This window comes from Aplosporella prunicola (assembly GCF_010093885.1).
Source record: "Aplosporella prunicola CBS 121167 unplaced genomic scaffold K452scaffold_23, whole genome shotgun sequence".
NCBI classification, from domain to species: domain Eukaryota; kingdom Fungi; phylum Ascomycota; class Dothideomycetes; order Botryosphaeriales; family Aplosporellaceae; genus Aplosporella; species Aplosporella prunicola.
Window position 1 is genome coordinate 206,740 of NW_022983551.1, and position 25,918 is coordinate 232,657.

General features: G+C 56.2%; 11 protein-coding genes across 11 annotated transcripts; 7 read left to right on the plus strand and 4 right to left on the minus strand.

The window, feature by feature from the left end:
* Positions 1 to 127: 127 nt before the first annotated feature.
* K452DRAFT_361175 (uncharacterized protein) lies at positions 128 to 2,536 on the plus strand (the record flags this gene model as incomplete). Its single annotated transcript, XM_033546401.1, has 2 exons — positions 128 to 604; positions 631 to 2,536. 2 exons carry the CDS (start codon positions 128 to 130, stop codon positions 2,407 to 2,409), a joined length of 2,256 nt encoding a protein of 751 aa, XP_033394208.1. The 3' UTR covers positions 2,410 to 2,536.
* A 2,446-nt stretch (positions 2,537 to 4,982) lies between these two features.
* Positions 4,983 to 6,791, minus strand: K452DRAFT_311435 (uncharacterized protein; the record flags this gene model as incomplete). Its single annotated transcript, XM_033543426.1, has 1 exon — positions 4,983 to 6,791. One exon carries the CDS (start codon positions 6,789 to 6,791, stop codon positions 4,983 to 4,985), a length of 1,809 nt encoding a protein of 602 aa, XP_033394209.1.
* A 108-nt stretch (positions 6,792 to 6,899) lies between these two features.
* Positions 6,900 to 7,699, minus strand: K452DRAFT_87335 (uncharacterized protein). Its single transcript, XM_033547258.1, has 2 exons — positions 7,166 to 7,699; positions 6,900 to 7,114 (listed from the first exon to the last, which is right to left on the minus strand). Exons 1-2 carry the CDS (start codon positions 7,546 to 7,548, stop codon positions 7,009 to 7,011), a joined length of 489 nt encoding a protein of 162 aa, XP_033394210.1. The 5' UTR covers positions 7,549 to 7,699; the 3' UTR covers positions 6,900 to 7,008.
* Positions 7,700 to 8,134: 435 nt separating this feature from the next.
* K452DRAFT_256027 (uncharacterized protein) lies at positions 8,135 to 9,321 on the plus strand. The gene is made up of 2 exons (XM_033538381.1): positions 8,135 to 8,622; positions 8,688 to 9,321. Exons 1-2 carry the CDS (start codon positions 8,187 to 8,189, stop codon positions 9,194 to 9,196), a joined length of 945 nt encoding a protein of 314 aa, XP_033394211.1. The 5' UTR covers positions 8,135 to 8,186; the 3' UTR covers positions 9,197 to 9,321.
* An 867-nt stretch (positions 9,322 to 10,188) lies between these two features.
* Positions 10,189 to 11,438, plus strand: K452DRAFT_328699 (uncharacterized protein; the record flags this gene model as incomplete). The annotated part of the gene is made up of 5 exons (XM_033545001.1): positions 10,189 to 10,326; positions 10,399 to 10,519; positions 10,623 to 11,134; positions 11,196 to 11,336; positions 11,394 to 11,438. 5 exons carry the CDS (start codon positions 10,189 to 10,191, stop codon positions 11,436 to 11,438), a joined length of 957 nt encoding a protein of 318 aa, XP_033394212.1.
* A 789-nt stretch (positions 11,439 to 12,227) lies between these two features.
* Positions 12,228 to 13,274, plus strand: K452DRAFT_209327 (uncharacterized protein; the record flags this gene model as incomplete). The annotated part of the gene is made up of 2 exons (XM_033536148.1): positions 12,228 to 12,867; positions 12,934 to 13,274. Coding segments are annotated over 2 exons (981 nt in total), but the record flags the coding sequence as incomplete, so codon positions are not given.
* Positions 13,275 to 13,813: 539 nt separating this feature from the next.
* K452DRAFT_233926 (carbohydrate esterase family 16 protein) lies at positions 13,814 to 15,181 on the minus strand (the record flags this gene model as incomplete). The annotated part of the gene is made up of 5 exons (XM_033537342.1): positions 13,814 to 13,991; positions 14,123 to 14,415; positions 14,487 to 14,826; positions 14,911 to 14,994; positions 15,051 to 15,181. 5 exons carry the CDS (start codon positions 15,179 to 15,181, stop codon positions 13,814 to 13,816), a joined length of 1,026 nt encoding a protein of 341 aa, XP_033394214.1.
* Positions 15,182 to 16,134: 953 nt separating this feature from the next.
* Positions 16,135 to 17,489, plus strand: K452DRAFT_321071 (uncharacterized protein). The gene is made up of 2 exons (XM_033544371.1): positions 16,135 to 16,627; positions 16,681 to 17,489. The coding sequence occupies exons 1-2, from the start codon at positions 16,344 to 16,346 to the stop codon at positions 17,300 to 17,302; spliced, it is 906 nt and encodes a 301-aa protein (XP_033394215.1). The 5' UTR covers positions 16,135 to 16,343; the 3' UTR covers positions 17,303 to 17,489.
* Positions 17,490 to 17,559: 70 nt separating this feature from the next.
* On the plus strand, positions 17,560 to 21,428 carry K452DRAFT_256036 (uncharacterized protein). The gene is made up of 4 exons (XM_033538382.1): positions 17,560 to 18,046; positions 18,101 to 18,617; positions 18,673 to 19,080; positions 19,130 to 21,428. Exons 1-4 carry the CDS (start codon positions 17,924 to 17,926, stop codon positions 21,037 to 21,039), a joined length of 2,958 nt encoding a protein of 985 aa, XP_033394216.1. The 5' UTR covers positions 17,560 to 17,923; the 3' UTR covers positions 21,040 to 21,428.
* A 322-nt stretch (positions 21,429 to 21,750) lies between these two features.
* Positions 21,751 to 23,610, plus strand: K452DRAFT_290644 (uncharacterized protein). Its single transcript, XM_033541034.1, has 3 exons — positions 21,751 to 22,132; positions 22,717 to 22,750; positions 22,803 to 23,610. Exons 1-3 carry the CDS (start codon positions 21,877 to 21,879, stop codon positions 23,416 to 23,418), a joined length of 906 nt encoding a protein of 301 aa, XP_033394217.1. The 5' UTR covers positions 21,751 to 21,876; the 3' UTR covers positions 23,419 to 23,610.
* A 633-nt stretch (positions 23,611 to 24,243) lies between these two features.
* K452DRAFT_290645 (uncharacterized protein) lies at positions 24,244 to 24,542 on the minus strand. Its single transcript, XM_033541035.1, has one exon. The coding sequence runs from the start codon at positions 24,531 to 24,533 to the stop codon at positions 24,291 to 24,293; it is 243 nt and encodes an 80-aa protein (XP_033394218.1). The 5' UTR covers positions 24,534 to 24,542; the 3' UTR covers positions 24,244 to 24,290.
* Positions 24,543 to 25,918: the final 1,376 nt, after the last annotated feature.

Sequence of the window (25,918 nt, forward strand, 5' to 3'; positions counted from 1 at the left end):
CTTTTCTTCCTTCCTTTTCTTCCTTCCTTTTCTTCCTTCCTTTTCTTCCTTCCTTTTCTTCCTTCCTTTTCTTCCTTCCTTTTCTTCCTTCCTTTCTTTCCTGATCTTTCCTTCCCAACATTTCGACATGCAGTTTCTACTGCTCCTCACGTTGGTCATCGCCAGCTTTGTCAACGCCATCACCCCTGCTCGCTCGCCTGACCCTCCGACTGGCAGCGGTACGAGACTCTTGACTTTCAATGAGTCTCTGTTTGATTTCTCTACCCATATGGACTACTACCCTTGGGTTGCTACCGATGAAGATGGTCAATGCTCGTACGCAAATGATGCCGGTCTGGTTATCTACAACCTTGCCACCGACGCCCAGAAGGTACTCATTCCCGCTGACAAGCTCCCGGCCGGCTATTCCGGCCATTGGCTCAAGCCAGACTTGACCAAGGTTTTGTGGGCTACGAACAAGAAGATGGGACCTTTGACGTCGTTTACTGCCGACTACTTCGTTCAAGACGTTTCTTCTGGAACCGTGGAGCCGCTCGTCAAGGACCAAGCCGGCGACATTCAGTATGCTCAGTGGAACCCCAAGCTCAACAACATCGCTTTGTCCGTGGAAACAATCTCTACATCTCGCAGGATTCCGTCGCCACTCAAATCACCGCCGATGGCGGATCGGATTTGTTGTACACTATTCCCGATTGGATGTACCAAGAAGAGGTGTTTCAAGACAGCGTTGCGCTATGGTTTAGCCCGGACGGAAAGCATCTCGCCTATCTAAGTCTCAATGAATCCGGTGTTACTGAAAACAAGTTGTCCAAGGGAAACCCTCCGCAAGTATATGAGGATTACCGTTGCCCGAAGGCTGGTGAAAAGATTCCTGAAGTTGGACTTCATATCCTGGACGTTTCCTCTGCGCCCATGGGGTCGGTGCATGTTGACGAATTCCCTATGGACGACATGATCATTGGAGAAGTTACCTGGGTTACCGATGACCACTCAAACGTCCTTGTCCGCGCATTCAACAGGGTCCAAGACCAGGAGAAAATCTTCAACGTGGATGTTCAGAGCGGCAAAATCTCCACTGTCCGTGAGAGGACCGTTAGTGAGGGCTGGATTGACAACATCCCCGACTTCACCGATGACGGCAACCACCACTACCTCACCTATCTAGGCCATGTCTCCGGCGCCTCCACTGATGATACCTATTACCTGGGCATGTCCGATATGGACGGCTGGAACCATCTGGTCCTTTGGCCCGTCCACGGCGGCGACAGCAAGCCTTTGACATCCGGCGAATGGGAAGTGCTTGCCGTCCTCAAAGTCGACACAACCCGCAAGATGGTCTACTACACCTCCAATGAGCATCACAGCACCGAAAGCCACGTTTACTCGATCTCATACGAGACGGGCACAAAGACTCCCCTTGTTGATGATACCGTCGCTGCCTACTGGACAGCCTCCTTCACCCCCGGCAGCTCGTATTATGTCCTCAGTTATGAAGGCCCCGACGTGCCTTACCAAGAGCTTTATTCCGTCGACTCCACCAAGCCGCTGAAGACGCTCATTAGCAACGAGGAACTGTACAACACCCTGCAGGAGTTCAAACTCCCCCGCACTACCTACTTCGAGCTGACGCATCCATCTGGCTACACCCTCAACGTCATGCAGCGCTTGCCCGCGGACTTCGACCCCGCTCGCAAGTATCCTGTTCTTTTTACGCCGTATGGTGGTCCTGGCGTCCAAAAAGTCCGCAAGAAGTTCCCAGAGCTCAACTGGTTTGCGTACATGTCCTCAGACCCGGAGTATGGATATGCGACCTGGACGGTTGATGGCCGCGGCACTCCAAACAAAGGTCGCGCCTTCCGGAGTCCTATCAAGAACCAACTTGGAAAGCTTGAGGCCGACGACCAGATCTGGGCCGCGCAGAAACTCCTCGCAGACAACGCGTGGGCGGATCCGGCACACGTCGCCATTTTTGGCGAGGGCTATGGTGCGTACCTCGCGCTGAAGGTTGTGGAGGCTAATAACGGTGTCTTCACGCTCGGATTGGGCTGGGCACCTGTGACGGATTGGCGCTTCTACAACAGCTTCTACGCGGAGCGGTATATGGGTCTGCCGGCAGAGAATGCGGACGGCTATGCCGCTGCGGCCGTGAAGCGCCCCGAGGGATTCAAGAACATTGCTGGTAACGTAATGATCATTCAGGGCGCGGCCGACGACAACACTCTCGAAGTGAACATCAACACCCTAAAGAACGACATGACAGCTGCGGGTGTTAGATCCAAGAAGCTGGAGACGTATGTGTGGGATACGGGTCGTGACTTCTTGGCAGAGACTGACCGTGAATGGTCCTTTGTCAAGCACCAGGCGTTTGAGAAGCGCTTGTATGATGAAAAGCGGAGGGTCGCGAAGTAGAAGACGCCCTATGGTGGTGCTACGGCTCATCAGTGAGATTGATTGCTGATGGTGGAACGATTACTGATGAGGTTTGATGGTTTGAGACATACTTGCTTCAAGATGCTTTCTGGCTAGGGTTTATGTAGATGCATTCAAAAACTCTGCCGTAGATTCAACTCGGTCAGTCTGGCCTGATAGTCCTCTTTGTTTTGCCTCGCAGTGTGGTGTGTGCTGGCTTCGATTCTTATGGATGTGCCTCGAGACTGACCACACTAGTTGCCTAATGTATTTTTTTACTTCGTACTTTGTATATCTACATCTGCTCTTCAAACAGACAACAAAAGCAAACCAAAGAACAACATTCTAACCCCCTTTATAGAACTATCCCGTACCGTCCGCTGCACAGCCACCAACAGTCAGCGCCTCCCTCTACACTCTAGCCACCACCACCACCATCATCATAATCAACTAAAACCTCACAACGGGCACCAGCACCCTCACATCAGCCGACAACCACTCCACCACGCCCACACCTACCGCACCGCACCGCAGCATACCCCGCCCCCTCTCGGCGCCACCTCCGCCCGCCGCCGCACCCACACCAGCATTGCCGCAAGTCCGACGACTAGCCCGCTAGCCCACCAGTCGCGACGTCCCTAGCTACTAACTACTAGGTACATACTAGTCAGCAGAGCAGGGCAGGGCAGGGACAGGCGCGCGGGCGTCGCGCTTATTGTGTAGCGTGCCCTGTGTGTGTTTGTGTGTGTGTGTGTTTTGGCAGGTACGTACGTACTCTAGTACTCGAGTACTTCTTGGGGCGCAGGGACGAACGTTCCATACTAGTTCTTCGACGCCGGCTCGAACGGCGCGCTACTGCATCCCTGTGCCGTTGTTTCGGCGGCCCCGGGTGGCCTGGCGGCGACGACGGTAGTGGCTTGCGCCGTTTGGGCAGGGGTTTTTGCTTTTGCGGATGGTGGGGTGGTGTGGTGGTGGTTGGTGGAGAGGGGGGTTCAGTGGGTTGGAGAGCGTGCGGGCAAGGTTCTCTGGCTTTGTTTGACTGCTATTCCCGCTACTCCTACCTTTCTGTTCTACTCGAGTACACTACTACCTCCTACTACGCATGCCCTCCCCTCCTCCTTCCCATCCCCCACCAGCCGATCTCCCGATCCTCCTCCGCCGCCACCATTCGCCTCCCGCCACCACCACCACACCAGCAGGCAGCCCAGGGGCAAAAAACACCTACGTAAGCGCCCACGCAGCCAAAGCACGCCACAGCAAGACGCGGCGCGGGCCGATGATGCAAGAAAAGAAGAAGAAGAGGAGGAGGAGGAGGGTTGCCGAGGGGGTTCAGTGGCTCACTGGCTCACTCAATGACTTTATCCCCGCTGACGCGCTAGCACGTACATGCTCCGTACCTAGAGTATCTACCCACTAGAGTACCTAACACTCTAACGACGCCGACGACAACCTACGACGTACTTACACCCGCGCCCACCCCGTCCGTGCAGTAGTCGTGCGCGTGCATGCGTGCGTGCGTGCGTGCGTGCATGCGTGCCCGCGCAGCGTTGCCCCAACATCCCATCCCGCCCACAAAACAAACTTCGCTCCCGTCTCCACCCTGCCTACCCCAGAGCGCGTCTGCAGTACTGGAGAGCGTGCTACATACACTAGCTAGCAGGACCTCGCACGCACAGACGTACGCAGGTAAAGGCACGGGCACGGGCGTGGACTTGGGCATGGGCATGGGCGCGTTGGCTGCGGCTGCGGCTGCGCAAGCCGAGCGTGTGGGTGGGTGAGTGGGTGGGTGGGGTGCGTAGAGTAGACGCGTAGGCCGGAGGCGAGAAAATGCAGACGCAGACGCAGGCGCGCTTGCCTGATCCGGCGACGGAGGAGCGGCGGCGGGGGGGAGTGCCTGGCTGTGGCCTGTGCTGCGCGCGCGGTGCTGGTATGGTGCGCTGTGGTATGGTGGGGGACGGACGGGATGGACGGACGGATGGGGTTCGGTGGGTGGAATGGGATGGGATGGGATGGATGAGGTGAGCGGAGGGGAGGAAGGGGGTCAGAGGGACGGCGCAGGGCGTGGGAGAGCCAGGAGTAGTTGGCTGGGCTTGCTGAGTGAGTCTGACACTTGCTCAGTTGGCGGGGAGATAGGGAGTAAGCATTAGATAGATACTCGAGGACTGTAGCTATGTGTGGGTGTGTAGGTATTGATTCAAAATGACTAGTACTTCTTTTGACATTACGTCTACGCCCGCTGCCAATTATTACTCGCTCCCCTCCTTTTAGACCCCAGAAATGACGACGTGCGCTCCGTACATGGCGTGGCTAGTAAAAGCTCAGATAGACAGACAAACAAACCTTGGATCAATGGCACGCTGATCCATCGAGGTACATAGAACAAGCAAAACAAGCCAGCAGAATGGATGAGGAACAAGAGCAAAACTAAAAAATATCGAAAAAACACTCGGTGTATGTATATCTTCCCGTGCAACAAAAGAAAACAGCAAGTTAAAGTGAAAAAACGACAAAGCGCAAACTCAAACTCCACTCTTCTAACTTACAATCACACTATCTCTGAATTAGGTACCCACTCATTTCCCCACTGCATGATGCTCTGCAGCTTCCGAAAACAGCAGCCCCTCGCGCTCCAATGTCGTGATGTCGCCGCCCGCCTCGATGATGGCGCGCGCGGCCGCCTGGCTGAGCCTGCGTCTCTTCTCCGCGGCCTCCTTCTCGCGGCGCGCCTTGGTCTTGCTGCTGCCGCTCGGCGCCACCCCCGTCAAGATCTTGCGGCTGTCATCAGGGGTGTAGTTAACAAAGCCGACGCTGGTAGGGCGGCTGCCCACGCCGCTGCCATTGCCACTGCTGCTCTTGCGCCGGTGGTGGTTGTTGTTGTGGTGGTGATGGCTACCATGGATGCCACGTGCCGCCGCCGCCGCTGCTGCCGCTGCTGCTGCTGCCGCTACCGCCGTCGTGGGCCGCTGCGACGAGGAGCGCCGCGAGCGCACGTACGGCATGCCTGGCGGCGAGGATGTAGGGCTGCGCGACGGAGGTGTTAGCTGCTGCGGCTGGGCATGCGCGTGCCCGTACGTGGGCATCGCGCTAGCCGTGTACAACTGCGATGAGTACACGACTGGCGACGAAGTCGGATATGAGCCATCTTGGCCGTGCGCCTCGAGCATGCTAGGCATGCTGCTAGAGTCGCACTGGATCATGAGGCCTGACGTGGCCAGGTCAGACGGAGCTGTGCTGATGGGCATCGTGTCCATCCGAGGCTGCTGGTACGACTGCGAGGAAGGCTGAGCTGACCACCACGGCTGAGACTCGCTTTGCGTGGGCGGGAAGCTGAACTCGAAGGAGGCATTCTGGCTTTGTGTCCACGACGAGGAGGGGATGCGATCAGAGTGAGGAGGGGTTTGCAGAGCTTCGCTGAGATCGTGAGTGAGGTAGGGATTGGTCGAGTCGTTGGGCTGGTGGAACGACGATCTTGCACTACTCGGTGCTTGGCTGGTGGGCGATGCGACCGGCGTGATTTGTATTTGTGGCCGCGAAGTGTAGTTTTGGCCGGAGAGAGACATGTCGCGGTCAAGGTCGAGGGGATTTGTGAAATGCATGCTGGCGGGGAACGCGTACCCATAGCTGTTCTCCTCCTGCGAGACCTTTGACGAAGGCGGAGGGGACAGCGGTGGCGCGCCGACGCGCTTCGCCCAGGCTTCTTGATAGCCGGTGCGGTACTGCGAAGGACGCATCATCTTGGACGAGAGGCTTTCTCTTGAGACAGTCCTTCTGAGCGAAAGGGGATCCCGTCTCTTGCTGCGGGTAGGGAGGCTGTGGAACTTCTTGGTGGGACAGGAGGGAATGGGATATGGTGAGGAGGAGCCGGAAAAAACGAAGGGATCGGAAGCTACTTGAGTGCAAGGCGCTTCCTCGAAGTTGAAAAGCCCCGGATCAGACGCCGCAGCCTTTCCGCGAGACTCTGGGTAGATCGAAGCCTGATTGCCTTCGGGTATGGCCGAGGTTGGGTTGGAGCCAATATAGCTCCAAGCCTGTTGCCAGGCATCTTTTGGTTCGGTGTTTCTCGCCTCCCAATTGGGCATAGACAAGGTTTTGGCCGCCGCGCTCCCATTCGACGACGACGAGACGTCAAAGAAATTGCTCAGATCATCGGAGCTGCTTGTCCCTTCCGCTGTATTGTCGCTGCTCAGGTCGAGCAGGTCCGTGTCGACATATTGCTGAAAGAGCTGGTCGTATGGGACGCTCCATCCGGCCTCTTTGTTGTCGGGCCGCATTGGGAAGTCTCGCAGCAGCGCCATCTCACCACCTTGGCGGCAGGACCTGCCCTGCACGTGATGCATGGGGGCTGCGTCGGGAGCTTGTTGCAGGTGTGGCGAAGTAGCCATAACGGGCGGAAAGTCGAGCCGGGGGACGGGTAAGACTCGGGTGGGGCAGGTAACGAAGAGAGGGAGGGTACCTGCAGGAAAACGTGCGGGAGATTGGCAGTGCAGGCGCAAACACGCTGGCAATCACGAGGATGTGGAAAACAAACAGAATCAAACAGGCACAGGATATATAGGCAGCTCGTAGACACTGCCAGCCTCCGCTTTCTGCGAGGCATTCCTACAGCTGTGGCCCTACAAGTGGCAGAAGTCTGAGGAATGCTGTAGAGAAAACTCCCGTGACTGGCGATCTGCGGCGTTTGACACCTGTACAAACCGTACCAACGCTTCAAAAGAATCAAACAATGAGTAAAAGAGGAGGCTGAAAGACTATTCACCGTGTAGTGCCGAGGGCTGAACATTCCGCTTGCAGCCATGTAGCGTCGGGACATGAGTACCAGCCCCATCGGGAATGCATGGCGAGCACCCCCAACGGCCGTTGGCCATACGTCAGGCCCTTGAAATCTTGACGACAGACGTTGACTTCGAAGGGGTCGTCGAGCGTCCGAAGCAAGTCCGCAGCGGGCTTGGCGGCTGACTGTGGAAGTCTGGTAGAAGTCAAATGGCGCGAAGTCCTCGTACGATCAGAGCGTTCAAATTGACGGTGGAGAGTGCTCGCTATCGCGTCGGTGGTTGGTCCCCGGCCCCCTCTGTCTCCAGTGCCCTGGGAGAGATGGAATGCCGCAAACGGGCGTGGCAGCGGAGGAAAAATGCACGCCATGCCCAAGCGGGCAATGGCGTGAGGATGGATCTTGCGATGGCGATTTTCAAGCACATGGACGAATGGATGAAAGAAAACGTAGCGGGGAAAGGCCAGATGTGTCCCAGGGCCCTGGAACAGTTTTTGATGGAGAGTACGGATTGGCCTCCATCCCGCCGCATCGACGACAGACGTCGGAAAAATTTTGCCAGCCCGTCCCCTAGTGACATAGCGTTAGCCAAGGACAGCGATGCGAGAAGTGAAAATTTCATAAAACATCCCCGAGCAAAGGGATGATGGATCAGCACACTACGAGCCGCATCCATGGTTGGGTGTCTGTGGAGTAGCAGTCGTGGGTCATGGTCCGATTTCTCAGCAGGAGGATCTCAGAGGATTGTGCAAAGACATCATCGTCTTGTTGATCTCAAGCACGCACTCCGCAGCGTCGGGGAGGAGGAGGGGGGTTGGGTGTTGAGGAAAGGACGGATGGATCATGTCTGGCGCGCTTCTGGTCTCGTCTCGGATAAAAATCGCGTCACGTGTGCGGGCGAATCGCAGAGGTGATGATGTCAACCACTCGACAGCTTCGACACAGCCAGCGCGATTACCATCCCCTCATCACCAATTGGCTGCTCCACAAACCAGGACGGTACTCAATCATGTCTTCCGCAAGGCTCGTCCTCCGCTCCTCCAGGGCCGTCTTCTCTTTTTCGCGCCCTCTCAGCTCCTCCGCCGCGCGCTTCGGCCTCAATGAGCGCGGCAACGACACCACCGAAGCATGGCGCAAGAAGCAGACCGAGAAGCCTCTCAACCCGCACATGACAAACACCACCTCGACCATTGCGAACGAGCTGCCCAGCCTTGGCAAGGATGGTCCTCCGCCCGAGATGCTCACGTCCATCGACCCAAACTTCACGCCCAAGGACTCTGTCCCTGAGAACACCGAGCGCATGACTGGCGGCACACAGAAGGGCGGTCCGCAGGCCGGTGTCAACTCTGAGCTTGGCGTGGGTGAGATCGAGGGTGGCAGCTTCAAGGTTGAGCCCATCCGCCGCACCGGCGAAGACGCCAACACCATGCGTGCAAGGTTATTATGTCCGTTGTTGCAGTTTTTACCCAACCCATACACCGACAGTATATTGACTTGACTGCGCGCGCAGACCAAAGCAGGAAGAGGGGAACCCTCGAAAGTGAGCTTCTCATGTCCACCTTCGCCGACGAAAACCTCGGAAACATGAACCAGAAGCAACTGCAAGACTACGATCGCTTCCTCGATGAAAACGACTGGGACATCTACTACTGGGCCACGCAAGAGCCGAACCCCACTTCGGCCGAGTACGCTGAAGGCGCTGGCTCCGACATGGCCACGCCGACTGCTCAAGGCGAAAACCCGCCCATGCCGCAAGACAGGGCTGGCACCTGGGCAGGCAAAACCGGCGAGTGGGCGCAGACCGCCGGCACGTTCAAGCCTGCATACAGGCCGGTGCCTCAGCGCTGGAAGGACTCGGAGGTCTTGTCTTTGCTCAGAGAGCACGTCAAGAACCGTAGCGCTGCCGGCGTTGCTGAAGGCGACGCGGAAGTGGGCGGAAAGTCATTGAACCAGAGCGTCAAGGGCACTGGCGGCGGTGGGCTTGGAAGGATGCCTGAGGTCAAAAAGTTTGACTCCTGATTCGTCGGCTCGTATCCATTGGTCTGTAGTTTACTGTAATATGTCGTATATTGTAGAAGCATTGGTTGTGCATAAGTTGACTAGGTAGTCATTGACTTCACTGCCCCCACGCCGGCGTTTCTCCCCGACTCCGAGACATCCTCGTGCCATGTGACCATCGAACAGGGTGTTTGAGGAGCTCCAAAACTGGATGATGTTCCTGGGCCGTTCTGGCTCATTTTCAGCCCTACGAGCACGGCGTCTTCCGCAACCATGCAAACGGAAAGCTCGTCAAACGCCTGAAACGAGGGGCTGATATATCGAAATGCTTTTTTGTACCTTCTCATCTCGCATGAGTAGACGCGCGTACTTGTGACGCTGACGGGAATAGACAGGACCGACGTCATCCTTGGCGTACACGACATCTGCCTTGCCATCATCTTCACTCTCGTGACTCCCTCCCAAGACCAATAGCCCAGCCCTCGGCAGCGGCAAAACGATTCACCTATGTCAGCTCTAGTAGAGTAGGACAGCCTGACTGCCAGGCTGCCAGGCTGCCCAAAAGCCATTGGGCACAACGGCGGCAGCGCCTCTCCAGCCTCCCCCGCAAATGGGAAATGCAGCAGGCAGCGGGTCTGCGGAAGCGCCACCCGCCCCAGATCAGCAGGCCAAATCTGTGGCTGCGGCGCAACTCGAAACGCATCGTGAGAATTGCGCCTCGGAGCGAGGACGGCGGAGAGCAGCACAAGGCTGGCCCTGGGATTGGCTTCCCTGCGGCTTCGCCGGAAGACCCATACCTCGCCAGCTGACCTGGCCGCGCCAGCGCCATGACATCAAGCTCGTTCAGGTCGCACTGCTGGGGTGTCTGGGTGCCGCAAACGATCGTGGCCTGCTACAAAAGGGGTCGCGGTCGCGTGGGATAAAGGAGGGTTGAGGTCAAAGGCGCGGTGCTTGTCTGCAGCTGCTGGTAACTTGTCTTAGCTTATACCTGCCGTTGTCCCTTGTTCATCGTCATGTCTCTTCCTCGTTGTAGCGCTAGTTTAGCCAAACGCTTCCCTCAAAGACCCTTGAAGGTTGTTTACCCTGGTGCCTCGCTGGTGGCAAGGGGGTTCGGCACAACTGCAGCTGCTGCATCCCGGCCAAGGGACTGTGTGTGGCGCGCTTCCATCCGTCCAGTTTTACCTCAAACCGAGCTTCAGGATCAGCGCAGACACCTTTCCGAGAATGTGGGCGGCAAACGTTTCCAAGATTTCGATCTTGCTGGCGGCGTCTACGTAGTGACCGGCGGGGCCAGAGGCCTAGGGCTTTGCATGGCCGAGGCATTAGTGGAAGCTGGGGGCAAAGGTACGTTCCTTTATTGGTCCTTGAGCCCTTGATCACTCTTTTCCCAAGCTCTTATCCATGACGCAAGGATGTAAACAAACAAATAAACCTAACTATTATCCAGTCTACTGCCTTGACCGACTCGAAAAGCCCGACGACCACTTTGAGGAAGCAAAGAGCCGCGTGCTTCCCGAGTTCGGTGGCTCCCTCAACTACCGTCGCGTCGATGTGTGTAGCACAGATGATTTAAATCAGGTCATTAGTGCGATCGCAGACGAACACAAGCGGATGGATGGCCTCATCGCCGCAGCAGCCGTGCAGCAAATCAAGCCCAGTCTCGAATACACTGTGGAGGAGGCCCGTCAGATGCTCGACATCAACTACACCGGTGTCTTTATGACCTGCTCGGCCGTTGCGCGGCAGATGTTTAAGTACAAATGCCGCGGTTCGATATGCATTATTGCGAGCATGAGCGGCCTTATTGCGAACAAGGGCCTTATCAGCCCCGTGTATAACTCGAGCAAGGCGGCGGTGATACAGTTGTCCCGAAACCTGGCAATGGAATGGACAAGGATACGAGAAGACGGGACAGGTGGTATTCGCGTCAACTGCCTGAGTCCTGGGCATATTGTTACAGTAAGTCCAGTCTTGTCTGGTAGCTGAGGTCGTGCATTATTTTTGGCTAATGACAGCGTAGCCCATGGTAGAGAAGAACTTTGAGGAAGTCCCGGGGTTGCAAGAAATATGGGAGAACGCGAACATGATGGGTCGCCTCAGCAAACCGGAAGAGTTTAAGGGCGCTGGACTCTTCCTATTGAGCCGGGCCAGCAGCTTCATGGTGAGAGGTCACTACAGTGATGATTGGAATATGTTACGCTGACGCACTTCTACGCAGACTGGATCGAACCTTGTGATAGACGGAGGGCATACTGCATGGTAGTGATGACTTGATTTGATGAGGCGCATGGGCTGTACACTGTCGGCAACTCGACGGCATTGGCGTTTGAGATTTAAACATTTCCAAGGGCGATAAATGATGGATGAACGGTACTGTGTGAAATGACGGAGGTCGTCAGATCGATCGAGGTGTTGTCGTGCCCGGCAACCCGGGTCCACTTACACTTCCCCATCGGGACTAGCGCGGCACGCGCTTTTTCGCGTTAAGGTCGCGAGAAAACCGCGTTACCTTGAACCCCCCACAACTCCGCATCCGCACTGCACCGTTTCAGTATTCTACCGGCATATCCTCAAGCCAATTCCTACGAGATATATCCGATTACCAAGTTATCTCAAGTATTCCATAATGCCTGCGGCAACGACGCGCGCCCGAGGCTCGGCCCGCCCTGTAAACAAACCCTCGACGACCACCCAAAAGGGCATTCAGCAATTCGCTCGCCTCTCAAAAGCTACTCTCCCATCCTCGGAATCGAAAAAGAGAAAGGCTGTGTCGCAGGACACCGAGCCGGCGGCTGAGTTGACGAAGCCATCGCCGCGCAAGAAGCAGGTCCTCCAACGCTCCACTTCGCAGAATATCGCCGAAACGCCCACCAGAGGCGCCAGCCGTCTCCTTGCTGGTCTTGAGCTCTCGAAGCCCGTAAAGCCTCTCAAGCTTACCCCCATCGCCGAAAAGTCCAGGTCGACAAAGGATGCCTCTTCCACCGACAAACTGGCCAAAGCTCCCGCCCCGAAGACTTCCAGCACAAAAATCGAGAAGAACGCCGACACCGAACTTCCCGAAGAGCTTCAACAGCTCGTTTCCCTCCACTCATCCTTCCTGACCGCACTATCTCTACACTACGCACACAATGGTACGGCGACGCCACCCGACGTTCGGACACTCACCCCTTCCATCACAAAGATTTGGGGGAAGCGCAAGGTTACGCTGGACGATATCAAGCGCAGTGTTGCCTTGATGCCCCATGGAAGCGCCAAATCAAAGTCCAGTCTCCATCTTTCTAACTACGGTCGCGGCAAGATTTGTCTCGAGCTTCAGCAAACACAGAAGCGAGGCAAGCGTAGCAATGGTGCCCTTGTCCAACCCATCAATGAGAAGGAAATGAACGCTTCTTTCGCGGCAGAAATCGACCGGCGCTGGTGCGATTGGAGCGCGGATGGCACACCTGAGGATGAGAGCGAGAGCTCTATCAGCGATTTTATGGCTCAGCTGCCACTCGCAGAAGTTACGGAATGCGCCAGCCTTGCCAAGGCAGCGCCATTGTTAGCCAAGGGACAGCGCAGACTAGAAGATCTCAAAGCCGGCGCGATCAAAGCACAGCAGAAGACTAGCAACCCTACTCCCGCGAAAGCCAAGGCAGAGAAGGAAAAGGCTCCGAAGGAAACCCCCTCCGCCACCGAGAAGGCAGTGCCCAGTTCCGACGACGATTCCGGCGTGTCGGACAAAGAGAACGCCAAGCCAGCGCCGCCGCCGCCCGCAGCCGCCTCTCGTGCGACCAGCCTCCTGGATCGCATTCTCGCCAAGCAGCAAGCCGCGGCCTCAGCTCCCGCGCCCCCCTCCGCTGCCGAACAAGCCCGTCTCTCTGCCCTGCACCGCTGCGAAGACGTCCTCGCCATCCTGTCCCTCCTCGCCACGTCGAGCACGACCAACACGCGCGTCTCGTTCCCGATGTCCCGCCTTGTGCGCGACGTCCAAACCAGTAGCCGCAGCCCCCTTGGCGCGGACGAGGTGCGCAAGGTGGTGGAGGTGCTAGCGGACGAGATTGCCCCTGGACATATCAGTTTTATGCGATTGGGTGGGCTTGAGGCTGTTGTGGTGGACCGGTCGAGGAGTATTGGGAGTGCAGAGGTGAAGAAGAGGGTCGCTGCTGCTGGGGCTAAGAATGAGTAGGAGATGAAATTCTGTTGATGGGAGGAAAGTGTTGAGAGGACATGAATGAGTGTTGCAACGAAGCTAGAGATATGTTTGGATTGTTTTATACCCTTTTGGCGCAGCATTCTATAAAGTAATCATGTAAATATCAATGAAGACTATACAAAAGCTATTGTTCATCACCGCCAGGCAAGATTTACAGACTAACAAGATAACGATACTTATACGGAGTGGAAATAAAATCCAGTTAATAATATATGTGCATTCTAAGACCTTTTCATTTATATCCAAGACTCATGTTTGTAGCTAGGCAAGGAGTATTTGGTGAAGACTTCTTCTATCATTTCCATCTCGTTAAACAGTGAGCATTTTCCTTCCAGTAAGAATACATAGCGTATAAAAAGCTACAGGACCAACAACGCACAAACACCTTGCCACATTCCTGCCACAAATACAAGCACACCCGCTTGTCCTATACCACCCTTTACTCACTGAAAGCCAACATCCTTAGGCCAAGCACCAGCCTCACACTCCTTGAGCGTCGTCGCGACCCGCGCCGCCAGCACCTCATGCATCGGATACGTCGGATGCAAGCTATTAAGCCAGAAGTACTGATTAACGGGCACACCACAAGCCGGGAGAAACGAGTCTTTAGCCGGCGTTCCACTAGCAAAACACAGCAATCAGCCCAACCATTCTCCAACACAATAAACTAAAAGCCAAAAGCCAAACACGCCAAAGAAGTCAGGCAAGCAAGCCAGCAGCACACTCACAGACACACTCATTCACTCACTCACCTCTCATACGCGCCACAAAACCCACTCACCTCGACCAACTGCCTCGTCTGCGCAAACCGGCCCGGCGCATCCAGCACACCCTCGAACAGCGCGTAGGCATCGACAACAAAGACCGCGGCGTCGCGGTGCGCGGCCCGCGTGCTGCGCGCCAGTTGTGCCACGCGCGCGTTCCAGGCCCGTATGGCGCGCGCTTCGTGCGCGATGGGTGCCGCGCCGCGGGAGGCTGTTAGCGGGGCGCGGTGGACGGGGGGGACGGTGAGGAGGAGGAGGTTGCGCGCGCCGGTTGCGTGGAGCTATTGGGGTGTGGGGTTAGTTGAGCGTTTGTGTGTGTGGGGGTGGAGGACGGAGAAGGGAGGTGCGTTACCTGGTCGAGCAGCGCGCGGAACTCGGCGAAGATGCTATCGTACAAGCTCTCGTTGTGCGTGGTATACGACATGCCGACGTCGTTGGTGCCGACCCAGACGCTGAAGAGCGTGTTGGTGCTGCTCCAGAAGGCGGGGGCGCGCGGCGTGCCCGTGTAGTTGGCTAGGAACTGCTGCTGGATTTGGTGCTTGACGCTGCGGATGGAGGGCAGGTATTGCGGCACGATGGCCGCGTCGAGCGTCGCGCCCCCTGAGGCAAGGTTGTAGGTTAGGAGTTGGGTGGTGTTGTGGGTTGTTGTGAGGTAGTCGACCCAGTTGGGGCCGTTGGAGCTGGTGTTGCCACTAGGAAGGAGGGTTAGCGGTTGTGTAGCAAGCTGTGTGGGTTTGTTGGATAGGCTTTAGTGATCAGTGTAGGATGGTTCTTACGGGTATGGTGGGTTGCCCAATGGGTTGGCAGGGCATGGCTGCTGCCCGTTGATGTCGAAGCCGGTGGTGCTGTATGAATCTCCGCTGGAGTATATGATGAGTGGTTGATTGAAACTGAAGTGACTGTGCTATGGACATACAAAACAAACCAGTACTTGATTCCGGCCCAGCCTGGCCAGGATGAATGCCGTGATGAATTGGACGTAGGAAATGCATGGACTGTGAGAGTAACAGACAGCAATGCTGTCAAAAGAGCAGAGATTCTAGCCATTTTTAAAGTAGAAGATGATGAAAATTAGAAAAGCTTCATGTAATGAAGAGAAAAGAGCTTGCAAGTCTTCAGCTCTAGATATATATATACGTAGGTTCACGAACATCCAACCGGCGCATCCAAGCCTCTGACATGTCATGCTGCTGCTGCTGCTTTCTGCATCTACCCGATCGACAGTTGTCAGGCACCACATCGTACGAACGGGCTTCAGCCACGAAGTATCAAAAGGAAGGTCGGTGGGAGGAGAGAGAGACAGAAACATCCAACCGGCATCCGCACCGGTAATGCGGGGAGCGCGTGCATGCAGTCTGACGAAACAGCGTGCTAGCCAGATACATGCTCAGGGACGAATGGTACATCTTCAGGGACCGGCTGCAATGTGAAGAATCGAAAGAACAACGGCCATACCCATGGAGAGTGCATCATGTACCGTGCTTTTTGGAGAAAGCAGCAAGGAAGCCTTCTAAACGACGGTTTCTCCCGAGACCACGTCGTCGAGGTACTCACCGCAGGTTTGTAGTTTCCCTAGCTACATGCGTGGTGCATTGCAGGCCATGCATGTCTAACGGTTTGCTTGGCCGTTGCGGCTGAAAGAGTCGAGTGCCGGGCGTGATCTCGCATCGCGCATCACCCGAGGGGACGACAACGACGACCGAAGCCAATGCCTAGTTACCTATCAAAGACTCAGGACGCGAATGTCGGCGCTTGCAAAGGAGATATTCGGGACTTGGAGCGACAAGCCTGGTCGAGCTGTCCGCCAAGCTGACGTCTGAGACGACAACATCAGCATGTGTAACCGCTCCTGGGGCAAGAGACACCGCCAGACGTAAAATACAGTCTTATCACGTTTCTTTATTTGTGGCGGTAAGGGAGTGCAGATGGCCACGCAAAACTTGGCTGGACATAGCGACGACGGTCGGAGATTGTTCGCCACCTAACTCAAACGCTGTAGCCAGTCTTGTCTGTACACACTCAGCGCGGGATGGAAGCGCGATGCAGGTGGGCTGGGCGTCGTGCGATGGCCCATCCGCCCTGCCGCCTCGTCATCGGTTCCTGAGCGACTTTTGGGGCGGTACAAGAATAGCACGATAGGCCCGAGCATCACGCTTGCTTGAGACGACGCATCTTTGCATGCACATTTCCTTTTCAGCGCCACGGCATCATGGCAGTCTCTCTGGGCACCGTCATACAGTACTTGTTCTACACCGTCGTTCTCTATGTTCTCGTCGGTGCACCCATTTCGCGCATTCTCTTCAACCCCCGGGCTACCGAGTCTGCCGATACCGTCACTGAGTTCATCAACAGCGACCGCCTGGCCATCCCGGACGAGAGCCTCGTCTGTCCCGAGCATCACTATCAGACGCATATCCTGAACCGAGACCCCCTCGTCATCTACATTGAAGACTTCTTGAGCGGTGAAGAAGCAAAGCACATCATCGACATCAGGTGAGCACATCACATGCAGGCTGCTCCACGCATGCATACTTATGTCTGGCCAGCGAAGAAAATTTCAAGCCTTCGACCGTGTGGACGGGCGATGAGGAGCGCCTTGACCCCAGCGTCCGCGTCTCTGAAAAGGCACAGCTCGACCGCACCAATATAGTCCGCTGCATCGAAGAGCGCGCCCGCATCTTTCAGGGATGGCGCCCCTGGACATTTATTGAAAAGCTCTGGAGTCAACGCTACGGCCCCGGCGGCCATTACGTCCATCACTTCGACGGGCCCGCTACTACCTTTAGAGGTGGCATCATCGGCGGGCGCATCTCGAGCTTCATGGTCTATGTCGACGCTAACTGCACCGGTGGCGGCACCAATTTCCCTGTGATGCCAATGCCGGAGGACAAGAAATGGTGCGAGCTCCTCGACTGTGAGGACTCGGAGCACGAAGGCGTCACGTTCAAGCCGATCTCTCGCAATGCCGTCTACTGGGAGAATTTCCGCGCGGACGGCAGCATGTACGAGGAGGCGTGGCATGCCGGGCTGCCGGTCATGACGGGCACGAAGGTTGGGCTGAACATCTGGAGCTGGGCGCAGCCGGGGTATCGGCCGCCAAAGGAAGCGAAGGAGACGGAGGAGGCGAAGGAGGAGAGGTCGTTGGAGGAGGAGAAGACAGAGTTGTGAGGGCGAGTGAGGCGAGGATAAACTCACATGTTGAAACCAGCACAGCCTCGGGATCCTCACCGGTCCGCGCGCACGCGCCAGAGGTGGCGGGATTCACCCTGTAGATGTGGCCATGTAGACGCCCGAGAGAAATGGGCCCTTTTGTATCAAAAGAATAGAGGATCAGCCATTGAGAAGCACGTGACGGGGGTCTGGGCGGGCGCGTCGGGGGGTCAAGCAGGTCAAGCAGTCGCCTTTTTGAAAGACGCAGGCGCAGGGCGGCGGCGGCGTTGTTGGAGCGTTCACACACACACATTCCCTCTTGGCCTGCATTCACTCGCGTTTGGTTCTTTGACCGCTCTCCAGCCTGACCGTTTGGAAAGGTCGCGCTAGCGCGTCCCAGCTCTGAGCTTACTCGCGAGCTCCCTCCAGGCTCCCTCCGTCGACTTCATCCTCCTCTCCGCACCCGCCCACAACCCTCTCCTCCCCCCAAACATCCACCTGCTCGTCGTGCCGAACCCGCTGCCCGCCCGGAGCCGTGCCTGAAGCTCGTCGTCTTCAGCGTCTCGGCCTCCAAGTCGCCCGACTTTCACGCTCAGTCCACTGCTCACTCCCATACGTCACCGCCTACACGCTGCAACCATGGCGACCACTGTTCCTGTAACGATGGATACCTTGATCACCATCAAGATCTCCATACAGGGCACCAACAAGAAGTTCAAGCTCCCCATGAGAGACTTGGGCGCTAACGTCCTCCCCGCAAAGGTGAGCTTCAGCCGAGGCTGAGGTTAGCAACGCTCCCGCTGACCATGAACCTAGCTCCGCCAACTCCTCAACATCCCCCCGACCCAGGAGGTCATCTTCGAGCGTTTCTCCGACAGCGCCGGCGCTTACATCACCCTCGATGCCGAGAACCCCCAGGTCTACAAGACCTTATTCCGTGCCGCCAAGGCGAAGCTCAAGCTCCGTCTGAGGGCTACGGTCGTGTCCGATGGTGACGAGAAGGCCTCGCCGGCTCCTTCTGCGCCGCAGGCCTCTAACCAGTCTGCAGCACCCGTTCCGTTGCCACTGCGGACCGCTCCGGTCGTTCCGCCTCCTCCCCAGTATCAAACTAAGCCTCAGGCTGCAACCCAGCCGAGCCCTGTGAACACTGGCACCATCCCCTTGCACCCATACGCCAGGCATCCGGCTTTCCTCAAGACCAACATGAGGCCTCCTATGAGTCCCTACTCCGTGAAGCCGCAGGAGGCGGAGAAGCCGGTGGATACGGAGGGAGAGGCCCCTGTGCCTCGGACCTTCACTTCATTCAAGGAAGGTGGAAACTCGTCGCGTGAGGGTAAGTAATACAAGAAGAACGCCTTCTGTCAAACTGATGCTCACACAAGCAACAGACCTCCTCAACCGTATCGCCGACATGAAGCGTAAGCGCGACCCTCGTGCTTTCCTCGAGAAGTATATTCCTGCGCCCGAGCCGCCTTGCTCCTGGTCCGTGTACTGCAACGCTTGCGACAAGCCCATGGCGAACGAGCACTTCCATTGCAGCATCTGCGATGGTGGCGACTATGACCTCTGTGAGGACTGCGTAACTGCAGGCCATCACTGCCCTGGCGAAGGCCACTGGCTCATCAAGCGCTTTGTCAAGAGCGGCAAGGTCATCAACAGCACGACTGAGCGGATTGGTCCCAAGACCAAGCCCGAGCCCGAGAAGGAGATGCCTGGTGCATTTGCTGACGAGAAGAAGACTGACGAGTACGATGACTCTGAGCAGCCCACTCGCACCTGCAACTGCTGTGTTCAAGGTATGGTAACTGTCATGCTGTTTTTAGTACTTGCTAACATGGGCTTTAGTTCTCCCCGAGGATGACTTTGTCACTTGCGTGAATTGCGATGACTACGATCTCTGCTTGTCATGCCACGTTGGAACCCAGCATGGTCACCACCCTGGCCATGCTTTCAAGCCTGCTACGACGGAAGCTGTCATGGGTCCCCTTGCTACGTACCTCTGCGCCCCCGGTCGCAACGTTCGCCATGCCGCTGTTTGCGATGGCTGTGACACGCACATCTACGGTGTCCGCCACAAATGCTTGAACTGCCCTGACTGGGACTTCTGCTCTCAGTGCGTCAAGGAGGCCGGCGTCAAGCACCCCGGACACCGCTTCGTGCCCATCTACGAGCCTCTTCCTGAGCCTCGCATGAGCGTTGTTCGCCACTTCGGCATCTACTGCGACGGTCCGCTGTGCAACGACAGGATGGACCAGTCTTACATCGAAGGCGTTCGCTACAAGTGCGCTATCTGCGACGACACTGACTTCTGCGCCAATTGCGAATCTCACCCTAGCAACCGTCACAACCGTACTCACCCGGTCATCAAATTCAAGACCCCGGTCAGGAAGGTCAGTGTAACCACTGTTGGTGAAGACAAGCAGGGTTCCCCCATGCCTTACCTGGGCGATATCAAGAGGGCGAGCTCTACTCTCGCCGAGTCAAAGCCTGCGACACCGACCAATGCTGCCAGTCAGGTCCGCACTATTGTTGATGTCAAGCCCATCGAGGATCTGTCGGCCAAATCACTGAAGGAGAAAATCCAAATCAAGGATCTCCTTGCCGAACCTATCAACGAGAAGATCAAGGTTGAGAATCTTCTCACGCCGTCTGCTCCGGCGAATGCTCTTGCCGAGGAAGCTCCGGCTGAGATCTCGTCTTCTGAGCTCAATGCTCACTTCGTTAGCGATGAAATCTGTGATGGCACGAAGGTGCTTGCTGGTGAGCGCTTTTTGCAATGCTGGGTCTTGCGCAACCCAGGCCCTCATGCCTGGCCTGCTGGATGCAGTGTCAGATACGTCGGCGGAGACAACATGCTCAACGTCAACAATGACCACCCATTCAGCGCCACTGACATCGCAGAGGCGACTGAGAGCAATGTCCTTGGCTGCCGTGTTGAAGTTGGCGAGGAAGTTTGCTTCCGCGTCCGGATGAAGGCGCCTGCCCGTGAGGGTGTTGCGATCTCTTACTGGCGTCTCAAGGCCGCCGATGGCACTCCTTTCGGTCACAGGCTGTGGTGCCACGTTGAGGTCGCCAAACCTTCTCCCCAGGCTTTTGAGTACCAGAAGCAGCTCAAGATGCTCCAGGAGAGACAGGAGCACTCAATGGCGATCCAGAAGTTCAGCGAGCGGGTCAGTGACCTCCGCCGCAACATCGGTGAAACTCAGTCCGACATGAAGGCCGAACTCCTCGCTGCTGCCAGGCAGTCTACCGAGAGCCGTGTCCAGTTGCTCGAGAACCTTCGCGAGCACATGAAGCAGATGACTACCTTGGCAACCATCCCCAGGCCCCCTAAGCCGACTGTGGAGGATGCTTCTGACAACGAGTCTTCTGGTGTCACCATCAAGAAGGAGCCCGAAATTGAGGAGGCTGAGGAGCCCAAGGAGATCAACAAGGCTAACGAGACCAAGGACGCCGATAAGACCGCCGACGTCAAGGAGGAGCCTACCGCTGAGAGTAGCCAGATGGTCTTCCCTGTACTTGATAAGGAGTCTCCTCAGTCCAGCACTCACGAGGCCATTACTGCGCCGACTAGCGAGGGCACGAAGACGGAGAGCGTCTCTGCTCCTTCAGCTACAGCTCCGTCCGTCGGTGACGAGCTCGAGATTTTCGAGGACGCTGACACCGTCGACCTTCTCTCCGAGAGTGAAGACGGCTTCTTCACTGATGAGGAGTACGACGTCCTTGACGCCAGCGACGAGGAGTCTATCCATTAGTGGCTGCGGCTCCGCTGTTAACTGCATTGATGGAGGTGGGCACGGGACTTCATTGTTACATGAGCCAGGCTCGCCTCTTAGCTTGTTGTTTTTCCTCTCTTTATCTCAATCACGCTTTAACAACTCGGCGCCTCTGGAATGGAACGGGCGCTGGGATGGACTTGGAATGGTAGGCCCTACCTTCGACGGTGGCGCCTTGCACAGGCACGCTCTTTCGAATGATGGAAAACAAATGGGTCGGACAATGGATATGGGCTTCAAGGGGTTGTTGAGCGCAACGGATTCTTCTTTTTCCCTTGACATGGTTTTCTTCTTCTTCCTTTCCCTTACGAGAATGATTAGGTAGCTTTTGAATTGAAATTGCAAAGTCATTAGGTACGCTGGCGACGTGAAGGGACGACAATGCCCATCAAATACACGTACACTACCCTGGTGTCTAAACGTGCATCTGTACCGAAATCTTCTGTGTGCCTAGAGCACGGCTGTCTCGCCGTATCACCACATTCCCCCGCTCCCTGATAGCGCCAACGAAGCCTCGGACAAAGCGAAGCTCCTAGCCGCAATCGGCCAGCCGGGCCTTCGACCGTCTGTCTCCACTGACGTCTCTCTCGTACTGTGTAGGTATCTAGAGCATACTCCGCGCCTGCGCCCGCTCCCGCACACACCTGTCGTCCGTCAAGCCAGCGAGGTCGATCCCGCCCGCTCGACCCCGCCCACCCACTAGGTACCTTAGCTAACCCACCAACCAACCGTGCCGACTACATACATACAGACAGACATACGCGTGGGTGATTGCCAGTCATCCTGTCGACCACTTCACGCTGTATTTTGTCTGCCATGCCCGCGCTGGTGCCGTCTACGTTTTCACTCCCGCTGAGAACGCAAGCACGACTCGTCCTTCATTATTCTCAACTGGTGACGAGGTTTCGCTTTAGCACGACGATTATGACGCCGCTCCAGTCTTCGTCGTCGTCGTCTCCGCCGTCGACGTCGCAGCGACCACGCAGGTTCGCGCCGCTGGATCCGGAGAGTGTCGCGGGGAAGGAGTGGCCGCGGTTGAGGGGCGTCGTGTTTGATGTTGATGGGACGCTGTGTGAGTGTGTTTTCTTTCGTCCTCTTTTCTTTGGTTATGCAATTTTTTTATTTTATTTTTTATTTTTTAGGTTCGTCTTGCCTTTGCCTTAGTTTGTCTTTCCGTGATTTTCTTTTCTTATGGTGAGACTTGCTCTTGCTTATGACGTGGGGGTTGGAAGAGGTGGTGGAGAGCGGAGGAGAGCTTGTTCTGGGAGAGGAGGGAGAGGGAGGATGGGTTTGGGGATAAGGAGTCAGCCGCGGTGATGTCAACCTCAGCCACCTACAGCGACGTTCAAATCAAGGGGTTTGTCTCTGATTTTGATGACGATGATCATCATCACCAAAGCTCTCTCGAAATGGAGATGGTGGTTATTATCAAAACCGCAAAATGCAGAAATGGACCTTGGCTTGCTTGGTTAGTTGGATGGCTAGTAGGTTCTTGGATAGATTCGGACATGTCTGAGCGGTGTTTTTCTTATTCAGGACCACTCTGTATTCTGCTCTCTTTACTGTCTCCAGTCTTTGGGTTCTAATTGTCTCTATTCTTCTGTTTTTTTCCTACACTCTGTGAAGAAAGACACTGATACTTCCCCGTCCAAGAAGGCGAGCCTCAAAACTACATGTTCGCAGAGATGAGGTAAGAGTCTACTATTCCATAGATATCAACACTTTCTAACCCCACGACCCAGAACGGCTCTATCCATTCCTCCAAAAGCCGACATCCTAACCCACATCGCCAAGCTGCCACCCTCCAACCGCGCCGACGCCGAGAACACGGTCCGCGCCATCGAAGCCCGCGCCATGGCGTCGCAAAAGCCATCCCCGGGCCTCGCCGCCCTGATGCAATACCTGACCACGCGCGCCGTCCCCAAAGCCATCTGCACACGCAACCACGCCGCGCCCGTCGCACATCTGCTTTCAACCTTCCTCCCACCAAGCGAGCGCTTCGCGCCCATCATGACGCGCGACGACTTCGTGGGGCCGCAGAAGCCGGACCCAGCGGGAATTCTGCACGCGGCCGAGGTATGGGGGCTGCGGGGCGAGGAGGGCGGCGCGAGCGGGCTGATCATGGTGGGTGACGGGCTGGACGACATGACGGCGGGGTTTCGGGCGGGCGCGGCGACGGTGCTGCTCGTCAATGAGTTTAATGCTCATTTGGCGGGCCATCAGCATACGGATTTGGTGGTTAGGAGGCTGGATGAGTTGGTCGAGGTGCTGGAGAGGGGGTTTGTTGGGCAGGTGGCGCGGGATGATGAGAGTCCGGACACTAAGGCGCAGGCGGAGGAGGCGCTTGAGAGGGTTTGAGAAAGGAGAGTTGGTGGAGGCGCTAGACAGTTTGTCTGCTCTTTGTAGCTGGTTTGCTCGCCCCTTCGCTACCTTTTAATCTGGTTGTGCATATCTACCGAGTACTCCTTCGGTAATTATAAGTAACTTTAGCTTTATACTTGGATGATGCTATGTGGTCACGGTCAGTGTAGGTCAATTATTGAGAGAGCGAAGTATTTCATACTACGGCAATGGATGTGGATGTTGTCATTCATATCCCGATAGCGAGTGCACCTACTTCGTCTTTATCGTACATGCATGCTCAGTGTGTGACGTGAGGGCCAGCCAAAAGTCCATGAGCCGGCGCGCGGGGGGTTAGTAAGCCTAGCCACTAGCTGACCAGAAGAGGCAACAGGCTTCTAACATTGAACGTCTGGGAGCGGGCGCGCGGGGGGTTACTAAGCCAGCGAGATTAGAGGCCTAAAGCGGTAATCAGCCTCCAACATTGAACGTCTGGGAGCCGGCGCGCGGGGATACTTCTTCGATAAATGTAGAGCCTATATCCGTAGGTAGTAGATGTATACTCTTACCGTTTCGACGGGGGAAAACACACAAGAAGACAAGAACATATGAGAGTGCGAGATTTCTATACAAGAGTATATACGGGGATACGGAGGCACGAACGTGTGTAGATGAAAAGGCAGAAAAAAAGGTACCTACGCCACTATCATTGCAATTTATCATATGGAATTAGCAGCATTTTAATTGAAGAAAGTGGAATCTACCGTCGTGGCGTCTTAGGTACATGTGAAGGAAGCCAGGGCTCCCAATTCAGCTACCAACGCTCATCCGTAACCATGCAAGCCAAACCAAAATTTGAGCAACCATGCTCTGTGCAGGCGACGCAGCCTTCATTCGTATGCTTCTGCAAGCCTGACCTTGCAAGCGGGTGTCTCTGTGTGCTCGTGGAAAGCACAGTCCGGGCCCTTCCTGACATCCTGTAGTTCGTTCTGGTGGAGCCTAGCAAGAGCCTCCGCGAAATCCACCGCCAGCTCGCCGCCCTTGGTGATAACGCCGCGCATAGAGTCGCTGAGCAAAGGCTCACGCTCACAGAGGTAGCGGTACGCAGCTGTGGACACGAGGAAGCGGCGCATGTGGTTCGGCTGGCCCTGAGTGGCATTGTACAGGTACTCGAGACGGTAGGCGGGCGCCGTCATGTTGGACCTACGGTAGTAGCGACGCACCAGGTTCATGATGCTGTTCTTGAGGCGCTCAATGCCGAAGCGGGACGCCAGCACGTACAGGCAGAGGTAGTGCTGCATCGTGTGGAAATCAGTCGGTCCCTTGAGGTCGGCACCGTAGAGCCAGCGCACAAAGAGAGCGAAGGCGAACTCATCCAGATCGGGGAAAGCGAGAAGCGAACCAGAAGGCTGACCACCACCACCAGTGTTGGAGGAGCTGAAGAGGTCCTTGAAGTAGCGCGAGCGGTTCTTAAGCAGGTCCGTGTGGACCTTGAAGGACTTGGCCGTCTGGCCGGCAAGGAGTTCGGTGATGGCAGTACCGGGAATGAGAGTGCTAGTAAGAGACAAGGTCGTCAACTGCTATTGTTTGCTTGATCTAGCCAACAGGGGCAACTTACTCGGCACGATCCGACATGGCTACTGGGTCGGCCACACCAGATCTGACGCTGTCGGCTGAGGACTGTCTGGTGGTATTGGGGCGAGCAGGTGCGCCAGCAGCAGGGCGATGCGGGACGGGCAGCTCGGCCTGCGAATCACGCTGCGAGATGGAGGGGCGAAGGGACTCAGTGAAGCGGCCCACGCTGGAAGTCGAGCTGCTGCGAGAGGCTCCAGGACGGTTGGGCTTGGGAGGAACCAGGCTGGAAGAGTTGGGAGTCGACATGTCTGATCGCGCATCCACGAGCGACTTGAGGGTGGTTATGGGCAATAGCGATAAGCGGCGTGAGGCAGATGCAGATTGGGGTGAGGTGTGTCGAAGCGGAGTATGATGAGAGAAGGTTGGCGTGGGGTGTTCTTTAGAAGAGCGATGCCCCGGGCAGTGCGGCAGGCGCGGTGAGTGAAGGGTCATCGGTGGTATGGCAGGCATGACTGAACTGACTGTCCGCTGACAGGACGCGTCTTAGGGATGACTGGGGGCGCCTTATTTATATGGTCAGATTGTGCTACAACGTTTGCGCTGGTCGGCAACTCCAGACCTCTACCAGGGCCTTCATGGCTATATCCGGCAAGAGGCTGCGTCTCCATGGGCACACCTTTAACCGTATAAAGAGACAAACGCAATGAGGAGATTCGGACTGTACACCCAAGTGATATTGCAACTTCAAAGGGAGCGGGGACGGATGCAGCATCTCTTTATCTCGGAGGCAACGGCCATGGTGGTTTGCGGGGGCAACTTAAGACACTCCGCTCCCCCATCGCCACCGTCTGATGTTTGCGAGACATTTACAGGTTCTCGCCAACAACACAGAGCCCTGCTATCAGCCCAAAAAGTTCGCCTCGTAGCTCTGCACTTCGAAGCG